We start from the raw sequence: 18,739 nt of genomic DNA, 5'->3' as shown, positions 1-18,739 counted from the left end.
ACATTGCAATTTTAAGTACAGTAGAGCCTCACTAATTCACTGGCGGGCAGTCCTTCTGTTAATTTCAAAGTTTGAAAATGAGCAAGTCAGTGCCATAGTATATGGTGGTGTTTTAAAGAAATGTATTTTCTTTATTAAATTATCTTAGTTTACATTTTGATGGTAATACTGAATAATGTACTAGTCAATATTGTGTAGGATATTTATTAATGTGAGGTGATTTGAGTGGTAGAAACCATCTCTACAGGATTTTCAGTTTTATTTTGCCTAGGAATTTGGTAAAGTGGCAAATTTTTGTGTGCAAATTGTGAGGTATGTGAATTAGTGAGGTAAATTAGCGGGGTTCTGCTGTACTCTATTCCTTCAGCCATAATGCTGGACACTGCAATGAAAGCAAAGAGCAGGGGAGACCAACATAATGGCTGCTGCTGTTGGAAAGGTGAGCTAAACATTTTAAGTAGTTTTAAATTATTTTTTTATTTCTCAGTGTTTTTGTTGTGTTTTGTATGTTTGGCTGCTTATAATGTTTTTCTAACTGACCTGTAATTTCAAAGAGAAAACAATTCCCAAGATTCTGTAATTTATATATATATATATATATATGCACACACATACCAGTAGTAGTGTTTTCAGAAAAAATAGATGATAACAACAGAAAATTTAATATTTCTGCTATTCTTTCTTCTGTAACAACTCAGTTCTTGCCTTTTGTTTTTCATTGCAGTGCCCTACAATGTAACTGAAGTAATTCTTCAATTTAATCTGTTTAGAATTTTCTGACAGTGTAATTGGTGTTAGTAGAGTGGCAGTGAGGGGAAAAAAGAAGACAGTAGTTTTGTATGTGCTTAATAGCCAGAAATGGCTCTTGTATAGATAGCAACCATACTGTTGGCCTTGCTTACTAATAAAATTTACTAATATTTTCATTAAATGTGCTATGTGCTTCTCCTTAAGGCTATCCTTCTTCTAAACTTCATTAGATTTCTTCAGCAGATACTGCAAATAACCTGGAACAATGTAAAAGCATGTTCTCCAAAAAACATAGTACTCTATTGGTAAGAACCTGTTCCTTAGTTAAGGTTGATTTTTAGATTTTTATCATAAGCCTAATTTTCTATATACCTGACTTCTGCAGAAAGAATCCAGTCCCATTGAGACTTTATGTGTCATCCCTGAGTCCTTGAATTTCCATGTTGTGTTCTAAAAGAATCAGAAGTTTTGGAAATTATAGTATCAGGTTTGGTCCTCTGGCAGCTTTGTATTTTCACCAACATTAAGGAATTTCTTGTGGCCATAAATCTGTTTGTTAACTCAAAAAGATGGAAGAGGCTAATATGAATATGGTTGAAAGCAGGAGAATTTATGATAGGATTGTATTTCCTTCCAGAAATCATTGACCAGCACCACTGGCTGGCATATACATTCCAACAGATGGAGATTAAAAAATGAAGTTAACTTCAAGACTGCTAGAGAAGAAAGGTGGTGTATAGTTCTTTGACAAAATGCAACTTAAACTGGCAAGGGGGTTGAAACAAAAAGGCAATTACAAGAATAAATTATCATCAGTTTTCTAGTATAAATCTTCTTATAGGTGGTATTCACTTGACTGAAGTTCAAACAAGAAGTTGAAAAGAGGTCCTTATGGTGAGGAAGACTGCTTTATTTTTTTGAACTCGGGTCAAGAAGAGAAGAGGAAATGAGAAATTTATCAAACCATTAAGCTACCCACCATTGCACTCTTAGTTAATTCCAGTCCATTGTACCAAGACTGAGGAATGCATCAGAGTTTTATACGACTTCAGTGTGATTAGGTGTTCTTGTTTCAGATCTGTTATAAAAAGAGGAATTATAAAACATGGGAATCCATGGTGTATTCCAGTATTTGACTGAAGTTTGTGCTGGTGGCTACTTATATGTTCAACCATTCATTTGGACCCTTCTGCATTTCTGTTAAGCCTGTGCTTGTTCTAGTCTGAATCTTTTGTTTGATCTGTCCTCTCATGTTTCCTTTTTGTATCTACCTCCTCATAATGCTTCGCTTCCAGTTAGACTAATTTCTCTTCTCCTTGCAGTTTTGGTGCCCACTGGAATAGGAAAATGCAACTAAGTAAAATTTTCTTTGCTCTGTTTCTTTTCTTTGCACCACAATAAAACCTGAAAGCGTTCTGAAGGAGTGACAGAAAAGAAATTCAGGCTGTTGCAGCTCTGTATGGAATTATGTCTCATGACAGATTGAACATTTGAAGAATTTAGATGTCTGATTCACACAGGGCTGTATTGAGTTTGTGTGAAATTTATTTTTTCAAAAGCTTGGGCATAACCAGGTTTGGATAGCTAGTAGAATATTCCTTGACATCACCATGGTACACTCGCAAATCCTACCTTGTCTGTCTTCATTGGAAGGCACACTGGGGATATAGGCTTTCTACAAATTATTGTGGAGGTTAATAAACAAACATTTGTTTCAGCTGCATTTGAGAAAAGTTTGAAATGATTTGCTGAATTAAAAGCAAGCAGCCACAAAACCAGTCATCTAATATGAAGAATTTCAGCTTAAATATGCAGAAAGTTTCAAGTGGCTGAATACAGGATCTTATATGGAAAGTAGTGGCCAATGTTTAAGTATAGATTTTACTACAGGTGCCATATATGGTATGTTGGCAGTGAGGTTCACAAACAGGCAGTAGTGCTAATGAATATGGAGAAATTTTGATGAAGTCCCAGCAATATTCTAATAGAGAATGTTTATGCTTTAAAGTAGAAATGAAGATTCATTCAGATTAGAGAACCTAATTATTTTTGGTGCTATCTGTAGTAATTGCTTTTTTGTTTCACACTGTTATTACGGTAGTTATCAAACATACCTGTTTCCATTCACAGAAATGCATTGATGACACAGACGCTTCCCTAGCATGGACTTGGTTCTCCCTCATCTTTCTATGGTGTATAGATCTGTTTGGAACATTATTTTCTTCATGTGCCACTTACCTGTCTATAATACTTCAAATCATAGCCTGTGGAACTAAGTCTCCCACACATCATATTAATTTGATTGCAGGGTTTTAATGCATTAGCATAGACTCCTTTTGGGCAAATTTTACAATAGTGTTAGATCTACTTGTGTTCACTGCAGTCTGGTTTCTCATCTTGCTGCCATGCTTTGCTACCTTCCTGAAAGGGCTGCAGAATTAAGTTAAAAGCAGCTCTATCTTCCATGATAAATTAAATTATTCTCTAGAGTGAATAGATGTTATTACATCAAAAATTGCTCCCAGGATTTTTGTGCACTGTAGGCAAACAAAGCTTGTGGTTAAGTACTGCTTATTTCAGTTCATCTTGAGTGTAATCTATCTTTTCCTCCTTTGTGGGAGCACCTATTTCTTGAATTCTCATTTGATTGTTGTTTATTGCTAGAGAGAAGTTTCAAAATGAGATATTTGACATATTAACTAGAATAAGAGTGTATTTTAATGTATGATTTACTGTGAAATATAATAAGGTTTATCTCACTGTTTTGTTTCTTCTGCTGTTGTTTGCCATAAGCAGAGTTTATTACAAAGTCCACAACAAATAAAGCTACTCTGGTTTAATCTGCCTTGGAATTAATAATGGCTCATATATTAGTAAGTTGAAATTATTTTATTTGTTAAAAAATATGTATTAATGAAATTATCTAGGGATCATAATGTAATCAAGCTTGCAAAGAAAATTGCATAGATAGATTAGTCTACAGCTGAAAGAAAATGTTTAGCTTGTCTTTACCAAGCAGTGTTAGCATCCAGAATTTTAAAATTTCTGTAATTATGCCATCAGGCCAATTTATGGTTTCACCCACACCCATGTGATAACAACACACATCTTCTTCTCCTGTGCTAGTTTTTTGTTTCAACATTACTAGCATTTGTCTCCTGTAATTCCTGTCAGCTTTTTCTCCCATTCTCAATTTTCTCCATTTCCCATTAATACAAGTCTTAAGCCTGCATCCATGTAGTCTCTGTCTTTTTATCTCTGGTGACAGTCTTGCTTTATCTGATTTTCCTCTGGCTCCAGCTTCTTTCACAATTTAATTTCAAATCTTCTTTCTTCAGCATATCCCTGTCTAGTTTTATGTTCCCTCCTTTTCCCCTTTATCTTCAGATAGCCTCATTCATAAACACATTTTTTTTATCTCTAGGCACATGATTCATGTTCATGATATCCTTGATGCAATACTGTTTCCTTCTGTTCAAACTAAAACTGTCTCTAGTATCTCTGTGAATATCTTACGATGAACTCAGACTCAGCGTGCTCTTAGTCTCCTTTCTCCCATGCCAGCCACTCAGAGCTACTTCTGTTCCTAATCACTGCATGTGATACCATCATCCTATCACTGAGCCTCATGGGCAGTTTTGACTTCATATGTCTTTACATCCAGTCTCTGTATATATACTGACAGTGTTTTCTGTATGATATGGGCATACGTTCATATGTGTATGTATAGGGTTTTTTTTTTGTTTTGTTAATTGTCTGTTGTTATCCACAAACCTGAAGTTCTTGTGTAGTTTCACCATCCCCTGACATGACTGTTACAGTATCCCGTTTTCTGATTTGATGAATACAAGGTTTTTGCCTTGACAAACACCAAAATCCAGGGCGCTACTGCAAACGCACTTTGTGATTTTTTTTTCTTTATTTTTTTTTTTAATTATGTTACCCTTCCAAAACACCAAACAAGCTACTTATTTTAATTTTTAAGGCTCTTAAGGATCTCTGCCTGCACATCCTATTATCTTTCATTCACAGTAAAGATAAGCGGTAGCAAAGATGGTGACATGCCTCCATTACTTACTTCCAGATTTTTAAAGAAAGGAACTTCATGCTTTATTTCAGACTGTTCCTTATATTGGGAGGGAGATATCTGTAACCATCCAAAACCTCATTGTTTTTTTTTAAACCTCTGTTTGGAAACATAACTGGAAAAGTGTCATCATTATCTGTAGGAGTTGACAATAATCTTTATTTGACTTCTAAACCTTCAAATACAGTCTGTTACAACTCATTATTATTTAAGGTTTAAATGGAAGGCATGCTTAACAACAAGGAGCAGAGTTAAGTGCCAGTCTGTACAGAACTACACAAAGATGGAGATAGTACTGCCTATGGAAAATACTATCTTCTAATACAAGAAACCATACGTGAATGATAGGAAGTCTTAGTTATGCATGTGCCATGTTACATATTGCTGGCTTCTGATTTTGAATTACTGAAAAAAATAGTTTCAACACTGCACTTTGGCTGTTATTAGTTGTTTCTTATGGACAGGTTTGGAGGGAGGATTTTTTGATGTCAGTTTGTTATTTTTTTCCTGAGAAGTTATGATGTCTCCTTTGACTTTTCCCCTGAAAGAGTGGTCAAGGCAGAAAGCGTAAAATGAGAAAGCCTTTCTTGAAGATCATCCCAACTAATTCCATGAAGGTTTCAAGCCATACTTCTGTATTAAATGATCCCCCAGGGTTTTGCTGTTATACTTGTCAGATCCTAAGGCATCTCCGTGTCGTTTTCAGGGATGTTGTTCATCTTTGTACTCCGCATTTTAATGTCAGACTCCATGGTGTTTCATCACCATTAAAACCATGCTACCAGGGAGCCCATTCAGCTGTAGCTGCTCCTATCTAAATACAGTTTTGAAAAATGCAGGTTTTTAATATTACGAGCTTCTCAGAAAGTAATATTTAAAGAACAGGAAGAGGAGTGCCAAGTGAGCAATTTGGTTATTCAACACTGTATTTTTCATTGCATTTTGGAGTGCCACATGTGAACTGTGTGTTTACAAATTTGAGGAGCAAGCAGTTTTCAGCCCACTTCACTGTTTTTTTCCCCAGTGGGATTTTCAATAGCATGATTTTTCACTCTTGGATTAGATTATCTAAAATGACCTTCAGTTGGTTGGCAGCAGCCAGATGACAGTATGACTGATTTTGAAAGTAAAAAAATAAGACGTGAAGGAGACATATTGTAGTTTATCCACCAAAGATATGGTGGAATCTAAGAAATTGCTTCTGTAGGTATTAATGTTGTCTTTATTCCCACATTTCTGTATCTATCAAACCCTCTTTTCAAGAAAAGTGCAGAACAGTCACAAAGCTTAAGCTTTTAAAGTCAGTAAGCAGCAGTTTTAGTATGAACTACTGCTGCAGAATGCACTTACTTTTACATATCTGAAGGGCACAAATGATTCACATAAAGTATCTGTTTATCTTTTTAATTATCATTTAGGTTTTCCTCAGCTTGGGGACCTAGCCAGTGATGTGTTGTTTCGTTCATCCATTCCAAGCTTTCAGTATGAAGGATGGCATGGAGTTAGAGCAGCAGAGTTCCACCAGTTTTTAAAATTGGGAATAAATTTCTAAAAACATAGAAGCACATCTTCCTTATTCTTCTGGTTTCCCTTGTACTTCTGCCGTTGGCTTTTTTTTCTTTTTTTTTTTTTTTTTTTACATTAGCTTTGTTTCCCACATTGCAGCCTGAATAGCCTTTTATAGCCTCTCTGAAGAACTGCATAATTTCTGTCTCCAATGATGTCAGAACTCTTTTTCAGAAATCAACAAAATACTATATCTCCAGTGTATTTCCCAAATATTTTAGTTGTAGCTGTCTTTATTCCCTTCCCTACCAAGTGAATGCAGAGTTTCTAAGTCTTATTTTTACACATCAACTGTAGATAGTAATTTGTTGTAAAATTGGTAAAAAGGGATAGAATTGATTATAATACAGCAGCTGTTAAAGGAGGACTCGTCTTTTCTGGTATTCCATAATCATTATCTGGACCGCAACTTTTAATTCAGCATTTTCCTTATGGAAAATTATCACCCCTCTTCATAAAAACAGGAGTAAGAGTTCATTTCAGGAATTTATGGTAAGAAGTATTTGCAGAGATGACTTTATGTAATTAAAATGTTTGTGTTGAAGTGTTGCTAGTCTGTCCCAGTGTCTGAACATACTTCAAAAGGAAATACCTTTATTAGTCATCTTAAGGACCCAGGGTTTTTAGACTCTCTTTAGACAGGGTTATTCAGTCAGCAGACAGTTTCTGAGTTGTTCCAGGTATTGGCTTTAAAATGAAATAGTTGGGGTTGCAGTTTTCTTACTATAGTATCATTTTACTACAGTGGTCTGCTTCAGTTGGTAAATCTTTAAAACTGAAAGAAAAATAGATTAACATAAAAATATAAAGCAAAAAAAATGCTTTGTGAACTTTTTCATGCTATAAATAGCTCTCTCTCAGAAGAAGTACTGTAAATTATTTTTTTACTGCTGATTTTGAAATTGATTCATTTTAACACAGTTGTCCTTTCTTGCGACTGTCTGACGATGTATGTGAGTAGCTAACCTCAAAGAGAGGGCTATGTCCCTTGTATCTCAGTAATAAGATATTTGTAATGTATGAACATGTTGAAGAGAGTAGTGAAGTGCTGCAGTTCATTAAGTTATATGATCTGAACTTACCACATTAGAACTTAAAAGTCAGAAATAAACATTTGTTGCAGCTTGTAGGATTATGAAGGATGTAAGAAAGGACGTAATGACAAATGTATATTGTAATGTTGCTTGGAAGGGTGTAGAATAATTCACACTTGTTTCAGAATGAGAGCTTATGTAATGTTATTTTATATTTCTGTTCAATTTACTTTACCTTGGTTTATTAGCTAAAGAACTTGAAGCCTGACTTAAATATATCATGAAAAAGCTTAAAACTTTTCGGGTGAGATCGTGAATGCAAATGTCACATTCTCGATGTAGGCAGTACTAGCATTACAAGCCTTTGGGTACAGATGAAATGTACCTGTTCTGCCACTTATTCTATATATTGTATATTTACTGTAAGAGTAATAGGAAAAATATAACTGTTGCAGATAAGGTCTTTGGAAATGCATTCACTCTATTAACATATAGTTTACTATTTACATTGGTGCACTTTGTTTTTTTTTCCATCTGTACATGGATTCATGTGCATTGAAGATCTAGTGCTATTTTATTAGAATAAAATTGTTCTGAACACCCAAATGCAGTATCTAAAAAGAAATACCAGTCTGTTCTAAACTGTGAAAAACATATATAAACAAATGGCACATGAACAACATTTTCTGCAACTGTGCTGCTGTTCTCAGTGGTTTGAACCCTGCCTTTTTGTCCATTTTATTTTTGTTTGCTTGGAACATATTGACCACATATGCTTTTGGGAAGCCTTGAGCAAAGATATGTGTGTAGCTGGGAATAGGATGAGGAATATGGAAACTTGGGCAGCAGTGTGTGTCTGTGTGTGCATAGGCTTCTGAAACTAAATTTTACATGTTGGGGACAGTACTAGGATGCAGGTATTTGGAGTAGAATTAAATTCTAGAATGGAAGTTGGTAAGAAAACACTAATTGGTGGGAGGAGCCTTGTCTGTTGACAGAAGAGTTCAGAAGAGGGAAAAATGGGCGTGGGAAGGAGAACAAAAACTGCTGGGGATGACATAGGCTGTTCAAAGAAAGGAGGAAACAGGGGCAGGGGAATAAACTGCAGAGAGAAAGCCAATAATTGAATTAGTGGTGTAGATAAGAATTGATTATTGCAAAGCAGGGTAATTAAAATTTAATTGTGGGGGGACTTTCTCTAATCATCAGGCAAATACATTTAGCAGGATGCAAATTCAGTATATTTACGAGATTCATAGTCTACTGTTTATTGCTTCTTTGAGAATGTTGTCCAAGGGTTACGTTACCTACCATTTTGTTTCCCTTCGTCCTAGTGATAGCTGAAGTAAGTAGTACTAGCATCTGGTTTTTCTTGAGACAAAGAATAAATGATACATTTTGAATGTAAACCTAACTTCATACAGCCTTCACTTAACATGTCTCTATTTACTTGGTGATAATTAAAAGTGTAGGTGTCACCTGTGGTGCACAAGTAGAAAACCTTGAGGGACAAAATACAAAGGACATTTGCATTCTTAACATCATCAGTACTACAACTAGCTCTTGGGCAGTTGTCATCACTCCCATTTTAAAGTGAATGTTAACCACGACTGTTCTTTTAGGTACTATTAAATGTAGTATAAAGAAAGCAAAATAAGAGAAAAAAAGCTGCTAGTCTTTGCATTTAAACAGATAAACTTTAAAAATCAATTTGAGATCATAATTCTTTAAAAATCCATAAATTCAACTATCATGTATTATCTCAGGCCTGAGTTTTGTGGTCTTTTATTTATGTGGACTTCAGGTTATAAATAACTGAATTGCATTTATTTTGCAGAAATAATAGAACATGTACGCAAGCTGAGCTAACAAAGCTAGGGAAAAACACAACTGAAAAACTATCCATAGGAAGGTGATATTTAGATAAAACCTTTTTGTCTGAAACACCTGTGTTTTTCTGCTTAGTGTACAGGTCTCACTGACTGGCAGGCAGTTAATGAGTCACATTAACAGCCAGTCCCCTGAGTCTGGTAATTTGGACTCAGCAAAGATGAATGAATTAAGGAGAAAACTCCTTTTTGCCCAGTTTGGTCCTTAGTTTGGAACACGGGCTTCCTCTTTGAGAGTGTCCTAACTAGTGGGTTAAAACATATTCTGAGACTGTTTTGTGTATGTATTTTTGATAAATAAGGCTTTTTAGGTGAAAGGGAGAGTTACCCTATGAGTGCTTTCCACCTTCTCACCTTTCTCCTGTCCTTCCCAGTGACAAGATTTTAGATCATTCTTCAGTTGTTATTTAAACAAAATGAAGAGCTTGGAGTTTTCACTGTCATAGGTTTGTTTAGCATGGCCTTAATTTCAAGTGTCTAAACTTTCCCATATTTATTTGAAATAAGTAAAAAATCAAAATAGCATTATTTTCATGTAGATTAAGGAGGTTTACTGTATTTTAGCTCTAACTTGCTACATTTATTTTTACGTGGAAATTTGAAATCTTAAATCTTACCAAGCTGAGAAGTTCTGATTTTAGAACAACTAAGGCATGTAGCACTTTTTTTTTTCCTATGCTTTGCATTAAAGAAGTCACAAACCTCTTACTCTAAACATTAACAGAAGTATTCAAATCCAAAGGAGACAGAGTATCCACCAAAATTTTCTGAGTAGTTACTCATGGTCTTTACTGGTGACCTGTCAGTAACAAAATTGTCTCTGACTCCTGCTAAAGCTGGTACAGTCTGACCCTTAGAAAAATGCAGTGAAAGCAACTGTGAATGCAAATGTTTAGATCTTTTTATTCTCTAGGGAAGCAGTTACAAACCTCCTGACATCAAACAATGAACATGTTATTTTGTTTAGGTGTTTATATACAAAATCAGGTAAGTGCTGCTTGCCTTACTTCAGTGTCATCAGGTTCTGAGGATTTTCCAGCAAATTAGTGTTTTATCTTCAAGTTTCTCTTTGAGATGACAGATGGTGTCCTGGAAATATACTTCAAGAAGCTGAATTATTAAAAAAAAATCCCAACAAAAAACCCAAAACAAAACAAACCCTCAAACCACCCCCCCCCCCCCCCCCAGAGCGTTGCACTTTGAAAGCTTTTGAAGTCTATTGTACTTAAGTTAAATACAGGGATAGAAGCTATAATTTTTTTTGTATATTCATTCTTTTATTTTGTTTTTTACTTCATGAAAATTTGGGAACGTTTATGCATTTGAATTGCACAGTGTTTCTGTTAATATTCTGTATTATCTTGATTGCTGAGGAGAACTAGAGAATACTTCCGTCTTATTGTACCTTACATCCTGTCAGCTTGGCAGAAGAATTGTGGACTGCTTATTTCTGTGTTTGGAAGAGAACGTAGTTTTTATGGCACAGAAAGAGTGGAAGCCATATCCATTAAATGCTTTTTATGATGAGCAAAAAAATTGGATAATTTTAAGAACTAAAGGAGCAGTAGTGAAGCTTTACTGTTGTAAGAAGAAAAGATCACTGAAAATCTTTCGTCCTCTCTTAAGGCAATTTGGACCCTCAGACTGCTTGTAGATGGATTGCTCATATATGCTACTTAATCTCATTTTCAAGTAAACACTGTTATAGCTTGATCTGCAAACATTGATATTACTTTAAAGAAAAAGTCTCAGAAGTGGTCCACAGATAGTACTGACTAAAACTGGTACAGTTTTCTTTGTTTGCCCCAGTGCCACTGGTGATTTAGAATTTGTATCAGTAACTACTCCTGAATAATTCCTTGACTGCATGCATTTATTATAAGTAAGAGTCTATATACTGAAAATTGTTCAAGTGTACTTACTGAACATTGCATTCGGATTAAAATTTGGATTGAGACTGCTTATTAAATTTAAATGATTGGCAGCACTTCGGTCAATTCAAGAAAATCGTAAAACTTAACAGATTTTGGTTTTTATTTAAAAAGCAGGAAGATACATAGTATCTTCAGCAGTTCCTTGATACATTCTCTGCTTTGAGTGACACAGATAAAAGCAAAATTCAAGGACAACTAGGACATGTTTTTTATGAATACATATTATTAATACATAGTATTAAATGCAGTGGATTATATGAAAAATAATGAGATAGTACAAAAAAGTTCCAGAGAGCTGCTTCAATTCATATTGTTCCATATTAAGCATATAATAAATAGTTGGCTAAAATATGTTAACTGGTCTAAAAAGACCTATCTACCAAACCTGACTAGAGCTGTTGAAAGCCAGATGCTGCACAGTAATGGTCCATGTCATTTTGTTAAACATACTGTTCAGTGGGTGTTTCATCCTGTTGAGAAGCTTTTTGTTGCTGGCATATTGTCAGTAATATTCTGTCTCAGTCCTTAACAGTACAGTACACAGGGATGCAATTAGTTGAGGATTGCATGTTTGCACCTAAACAAATAAAATCATATTTATTTTTCCTCTTGAAATCTTCTCATCTTCCGTGGTTATACTGCCTGTGTCACATGTAACATATATTGTCACTTAAACTTGCAATACATTTTTTGAGCTCCTCTTCTTCATTTCATTTTTACCCCCAAGTTGTCACTAAATCATATTATTTTTTCCACTGAAACTTATGCAAATTTCTCTAAAATTTATCTACATGCCTTCTCTATTCCGATAAAATTTTCTTCAGTTCCTAGGTTATTTCCTTATCAGATATTGCATCAACTTCTTTTTGGCTTTCTCTTTTCACTGTCACTGTTGTGTGAGTAGAGATTACTGGAGTCATGTCTCACTAATAGTTGCACTGCTCTGTAGTTAGGTTGCTATTGTCTAGGCTGCCAATGATGAAGGTGAGAAAGGATTGTTTCTGCAGTTGTAGGTGCTATGTACTATATGTGATACGTTACGGGGAGGAATTTGAACCTTAAGGTAGTCATGGTTTATTATTCCCTTTTATCCTTCTCTTAACCTGTTTCTGAAAAAGACAAGAACTTGAAGAGTTCAGCATGCATTCTCAAGCTTAGCATGGAGGCACCCTGTGACATGGAGCAAGAGCTATGTAACTATTAAGGAATGGCACAAGAAGCACTCGAGCTTTCCAGTGCTCCCACGGAGTTCATCTGCTCAAGCTCAGCAAAGGGTTCTCTTCATTACTGCTGTACTGGACTAATAACACCATTACCCTCTCCTCCTTACTGTCGTAGAAAGATTCAGATTATGGGAAGGATGATGAAGGAAGCAAAACGTGTGTTAATAAGTTCCTATCTGTGTAATAGTTCACTGAGGCATTTACACATCGATATACTTTAGAGTAAACCTTGCATAAGTTGTCTCTTTGAGTAAACACACCATTATCTGGCAACATAATTTTTTGAAGCAGGGAAGTGACAAAAAGTTACTTTTCCTCCTTAACATTTGCATGAAAGCCATGCGTGATCTACTGGACACTTCAGCGCTAATGGCCACAAAGCAAAGACCTGTGCATGGTAAAATTTGGCATGTGAAGTTCCCAGGATGAAATGTCTATAACTGGGCAAGCCTAAAACCAGAATTCTTTTTATTAATTTCTATACTGTTTGTCTAACAAAGAAACTAATGTCAAGAAGGCACTGAACACAGTGAAGTAATGTCAGGCGTTAAATTGCTATGTAACTTGCAGTGGCTCCTCCCTATCAAATTCTTTCAACCAACCTTTAGCAAATCACTGTGGGTTCCACTTACCCCTTCAGATTTTCCCCTATTCCTTCCCACATCTGTGATTAGATTTCATGAAATAAGGGAGGGGAATAGAGCGTATGAGGTATTATAAAGTGCAGGGGGAAAACAGGAGGAGAGGGAAAAAGGTACTGAGAATGAATATTCTTTACCTGCCCCATACCCTCTCTATACTGTAGAAGTAAAGGTAGCAGGTGCTGAAACAAAGAAGAAGAAACATACGGTGATAATCTCAAAGGTGTCACGTAAATGCCTCAGTGAACTTTAAATCTGGAAGTAGTTCAGCTGTATTAGTGTGAAGCTTTGCGTGGGCTATGTAGCTGGCGAAAACCACTATGCTCTGCCAGGACCAAAAGTAGTGTCTGTCTCTGTAGAGCACTGCACTGGGTCAGCTGCTTCTTGAAACACGTTCTAGAAATATCTGTTCTAATCTATGCAAAGGGAGGAAGAAGACATGACAGGCAAGTTGGGTATGATGCAACAGAGCTAAATTATGTCAAATTTTTCATTGTTATGGACTTAATGAGGAGTTTGACGTGATGGAAAAAGTTGGCAAGTTGAAGTTTTAGCTTAAATCATAGGACCGGTATCTTAACTGTATATTTTGAGATCTGCCTTCTAACAGCCACCTTTCTTCACTTCTCTTCAGCACTTCTTGGGAAGATTCCAGACCTGGGACTGTAAAACATTAAAAATAAGTAATAGTTTTGTAGTGAACACTCTATAAATAAGCAGAAAGGCATAGAATGAACAAGAAATTGTAAACAAAGGAATATTTTAAATCTTCAGTGTGTAAATCTTAATTTATTTGAATAATGTTTTTGCACTGACTGTGTGTTTTACAGCAATTAGCAAAATCAGTTCAGCTGTTATGGCACAAATAAAAATAAAAGGAGTGTGATAAAATTCATCTGCCAAATAGAATGCACTAAGCTCCTGAAAATAGAGTTGGAAACTATTTACTGTATGTTCTTTCTTTCTAAAATAAATATTTTTACAAATAAATAATGAATCAAAAGTAGTGTTGGAAGAGAGGACTAGGATAATTTTTTTGAAACTTATCCCTTCCTGTTATAGTCCACTTCTGTCTTTTCATGTCTATAAAAATAAATTATGTACCTTTTGCTACTGTAGAAGAAAGAAAATGTTTAAAGAATGAATATTTTAAAACTATGTTTTCAGCTTTTCTTCACTAAATCTGCATCAGTCAGATTACATTACATATATTTTTGGAAATAGATGAGGTTTGCAAGATCTTCTAAACTCTGAGCTAAGCATTTGATAGTTGATAGCTTTTAAAAAGATGAAATACATTAAAGGAAAAAAAGCTTTGTTTTTGTAAGTGGAGTTCTGCTGAAGAGTCTAAGATGAATTATTACAGCTTTAAGTTTTCTTTATAACTTTCAGTTTTGTAGCAAAGGAATTATTATATAATATCAGAGCTATTCAATATGAGGTATAAAACATAGATCTTCATTCTTAAATAACCTATACATACTCCTTAATTCTTTGCCTCATATAATCTAAGTCAACAAAGACTGGAGCCTAATTCATCTTTTTTTTTTTTTTTTTCCTCCCCTAAATCCCAGGAGCAACTGAAAAAGATTTAGATTTTTACGTCAAAATGTCCTACATGGAAATGGTTATTTGCTGGAGAGACTAAGGCAAGAGCCCTTTGTTTTATTGGTATTGTAAGCAGGAATCTGCATGAGTTGAAAGAATTATGACATTAGTCATTTGGGGCTCAATTTCTGAATTAGTGATAACTTTATAAGGCAGACAAGGGAGTTTGCCTGGAGAGGTTTGTGCAGACAATATTTTTGAATAAAGAGATTAAAATAACTATTAAATTGTCAGGATTCAGAAGTTTTCAGTGCCCACTGAACATGATCCTTGCAAGTCTGATTGCATTATTGACAAGACAAAAAAGAAATGTAGGAAATCAGTGTTACAGAGACAGACAGCTGGTGTCTTGTGTGTGATAGTACATGGTGAAAAAGCACGTAGTGAGTTACTGTAAAAGATGGAAAAAGAGCATTATGAATTTACTTAGAAGGTGACAGAACTAGAATGGATATATGAATTTCATGTGGCGTGATATTATTTTATAACATCTCTATGGTATATTGCAATAATTAAATGAAATGAACAACTTAAAATCATGTATGGTTATTTCTTTCAGAGGAATATTCTTTGTCACCTGGTGTTTGGGGTGAAAAATAGAAAGAGTGCACAATCTATTAATATCCTGCCTGAAGGAACAGGATGATAAATAGTTGAGATATGGAAAAGATTTAATTCTCATAATACAATACTTTGTAATTGTTGGGGTATATTTGTTTTTTTCTCCGTTCTTGTGGTGTGCAGAACACTGATACCATATCTAGCAGTCATTGAACAATTTAATTTAGAAATTCTGGTGTGCTGTATAGCTGTTCTATATTCTGTTACAGCAGTTCCTGTACGTTCTATAGAACTGATAGGTGATCAGGGGAATGGGCTGTAACAGTCCTTTAAAAAAAACAAAAAAACAAAAAAACAAAAAAACAAAACAAAAAAACCAAAAAAAAACAAAAAGAAAACCCCAGAAATAATTTTTCCACTGAAATGTCACATTATCTTTGGAAAAAAAAAATATTATTCTATGAATGGTGAAACTTACTGCTTTCCTATGATTTTGTGTAGTGCTTCCCTTATACCCTCTAAATTTCTTAGTATTTTCAGCTTCATACTATACCTTTCCAACATAGTCACAGTTTCTGGACTAGGCATGTGCTTACTTGCCCTCTAAAGTGCATGGTGACTGACCAGCTGAATGGTGTCTCTTAAGATGGATGTGAGCCATTTTGATTTAATTTTAATTGTCTGCCTCCGTGTCAAGGTACTCATTTCGGTTCTGCTTTAATCACCCATTTTCATTAAACTTGCAGGAACTGAAAGTCATTGAAAGCTGTCCTATTTGTTTGAAATTAAAAAAGCTATTGTAGTAGAAAGACAGATGGTTTGGTCCAGTAAAATTTGTTTGCTGGTGAAAATAGAAGCAAACTAAAATCAAACCAGAAACTTTAGTTTCTAATTCTTTCCAAGATATGGACTAAATTCTCTGCTGAGTTACAAAAAATTAATTTGAAGAGTCTAAAAGAAGGAAAGTGTGTTATTTTATGCATATTGGCTTGTTTGAGATCTTTTGCTTCTCATTCTTAGTTGCAAATAAGTATACTACTGAAATAAGTTTACAACTGGATTGATGCAACTCTTTAATGTATGATATTATCATTATAAATACTAAATATGATATATACAAAACAATTGAAAATGAAGGTCTGAATTCTCCAGTCAGCTAAGAGCACAGGACTTCCCATAATGCAGAACAACTGTAACATTTTTATTTATGGGGAGAAGTAAAATGATATTCTGCTGTCTGGGGGAAATTCTCAGCCCAAGCATTAGCTGGTTTATGTAGGTAGTATTTTCCCCTTACAGTAATCTTTGCTTCAGCTCCTGGTACAACAGGAAGAAGAAAGGTTGGACAGGGCAAAGCAAACATACACACGGCAGATTTATCCTGTGTAATTTTTTTCACTGCAGAAAGTTCAGGTTTGTGACAGACATTTAATAGGTTGTTACCACCTCCAGCTCACCAGACTTTTTGTCTACTTGTGAATCAGCTTTGGAAGGATTGCCATTTTCAGCTAGTGCATCACACTGGCAAAGTAAATACTCCGGATTGAAAACTGAGTAGCTCAGGAGCTGGTTCGTGTATCAAATATTGCTGTATTAGAGATGGTGATGCTCTTTATAGCACATACAGTTGGAGTTAAATTTTCATTTGTCACCATGTGTCTGTTAGAACTCACAATAGCAAAATTTAATTGTACTGTTAGATGTTAACTCTGTTTGTTACCCAGCTTCGGCTGGAACTAGGTAGTGTGGGATCAGACAGCTGCAATCAATTTTGGGAAATCACAATGACTTTTTAGGTAGATCTGAGTCCGAATAACGTATCATACCGACATCTGGTAGGAGATGAGTCGATAAAGAGTTCTAAATGCAAGTACTCAGTTATGAGTGTCTGATGTGGTTCTTATATAGAGCTAAAAGTGTGGGTTTGAAGAGCTGTATATACAGTGAAAACTAACTGAGGTATATAATATATTGTAATGTCGATTGTACTTCAACTGCTTGATCTTTCCTTACCCAGATGATACCTGAATTTTTGATTTACTTTAAACTGGTGCTAACACGTGCTAGGTATTACATTAGATTGCAAAGCCTATCTCCACAAAAAAGCGGGGATGGGAATGTGAATTGTTGAAGCCATTTGTATGAAAAAAGATTCCAAAGAAGTAGAACTGTATATATTTCCAATCCTGGAAATATATTCCTGTTGAGTAAAAGATCTAGGAAATTGACTTTTTAAAGGGAAGAACATAGGAAAGGAGGATTCTGCCTTTACCAAAGGGAAATAGAGGTGATGTAGGCAACTGCTTCTCTGCCTACTCTGCTATGCCCTGTAGAACTCAGCTTTAGAGACAGCACCGAGAAGGTGGGGATCACTGCTTGAGCTGGTTTCTTAATTCAAAACCTAAAGACACTTCTCAGTCATTGCCTGACTGATAGGAAGAACCGTGTTATGTGTCAGATATAATGTAAAGAATCATTATTATTATTTTTTTTTTCCTGTTTATTAGCTAGTTTCCATGGCTGCAGTAAAAAGTTTTCCTTTAGCTCTGCATAACATTTCCAACATTGCCCACAGTAATAAACCTAGAGCATTTATCTAGAGATACTGAACTGAGCCAAGGAGTGTGATTTGTCTCCTCCAGAGCCCCTCCAAAGAAGCAGCAGTCCTAGATAGGTTTGTCAGCACAATGACTCTCGGGAATCTGCAAACCTGTGTGCTTAGGAGAAATAGTTCACTTTTCTAGGAACTCCTAATTTCCTGCATGTAGTTTGTCTAAGACACTGTCTAATGCTTCCAGGTCAGGGCCACTTCCAGAGAAAACTGCATTACATTAAAAAGTACCTTTATGTGCAGAAAAATTCTTCATAGTCATTGGATCTGCTTCATATATCTGTATCTGCAAAATAATTTTTTAACTTAGATGTGAAGAATTTAGTGATAGAAACCAAATCTGAGGAAACTCTTGACTTCCAGATCACTGCTTGAGCTAATTATATTAGAAAAAAAAAATTTAATGTAAACTGATCCAAACAAGGTACAGTTTTGTAGAAGGTTTGCAAAGTATGTTTTGTGTCAAATATAAGTATGGAAGAACTTTATATTATTTCTAAGCCTTCTTAAAAAATATAGCCCTTATTCTAATAAAGGAGCTAAATCATGTGATCTGTATGGCCGTTACCACTGATTTAATACATGGGATTTAAGGCAAAGTTTTGTAGGAATTATTTTTTTTCTGCAGGAAGCATGACTCCAGAATCTGAGAACTCTTCCCTAATTTCCCATTTGTTCCTGTGCCAATTTGAGAGTTGTCTATTTCAGAAACTTTCTTACTCTATCTGAAGGAAAAACATGATAACAATAGTTACCATAGATAAATAGACATGACTACAAGCTAAATAAAGCTGTTAAATATGGAAGTGCTGAAGAATGGAATCCACTACTGAGT

At 35.1% G+C, this 18,739-nt stretch overlaps 1 protein-coding gene across 7 annotated transcripts in view; it reads left to right on the top strand.

Annotated features, from left to right (window-relative positions):
- The window catches only part of TTBK2 (tau tubulin kinase 2), a 103,843-nt gene that overhangs the window by 41,592 nt on the left and 43,512 nt on the right, over positions 1-18,739 (top strand). For 4 of the 7 annotated variants that reach the window (XM_042790846.1, XM_042790845.1, XM_032984608.2 and 1 more), the window contains exon 7: positions 981-1,055. The exons of 2 other annotated variants lie outside the window; for them this stretch is intronic. In XM_042790846.1, coding sequence (XP_042646780.1) covers positions 981-1,055 — 75 coding nt within the window. Of the gene's footprint in view, positions 1-954; positions 1,056-18,739 lie in introns of all 7 variants that reach the window. One more of the 7 variants, XM_032984610.2, reaches the window with a different exon arrangement.

Source organism: Tyto alba, unplaced genomic scaffold, assembly GCF_018691265.1.
Source record: "Tyto alba isolate M040663 unplaced genomic scaffold, T.alba_DEE_v4.0 Super-Scaffold_18, whole genome shotgun sequence".
NCBI classification, from domain to species: Eukaryota; Metazoa; Chordata; class Aves; order Strigiformes; family Tytonidae; genus Tyto; species Tyto alba.
This window is presented reverse-complemented; position numbering and strand designations above follow the sequence as displayed.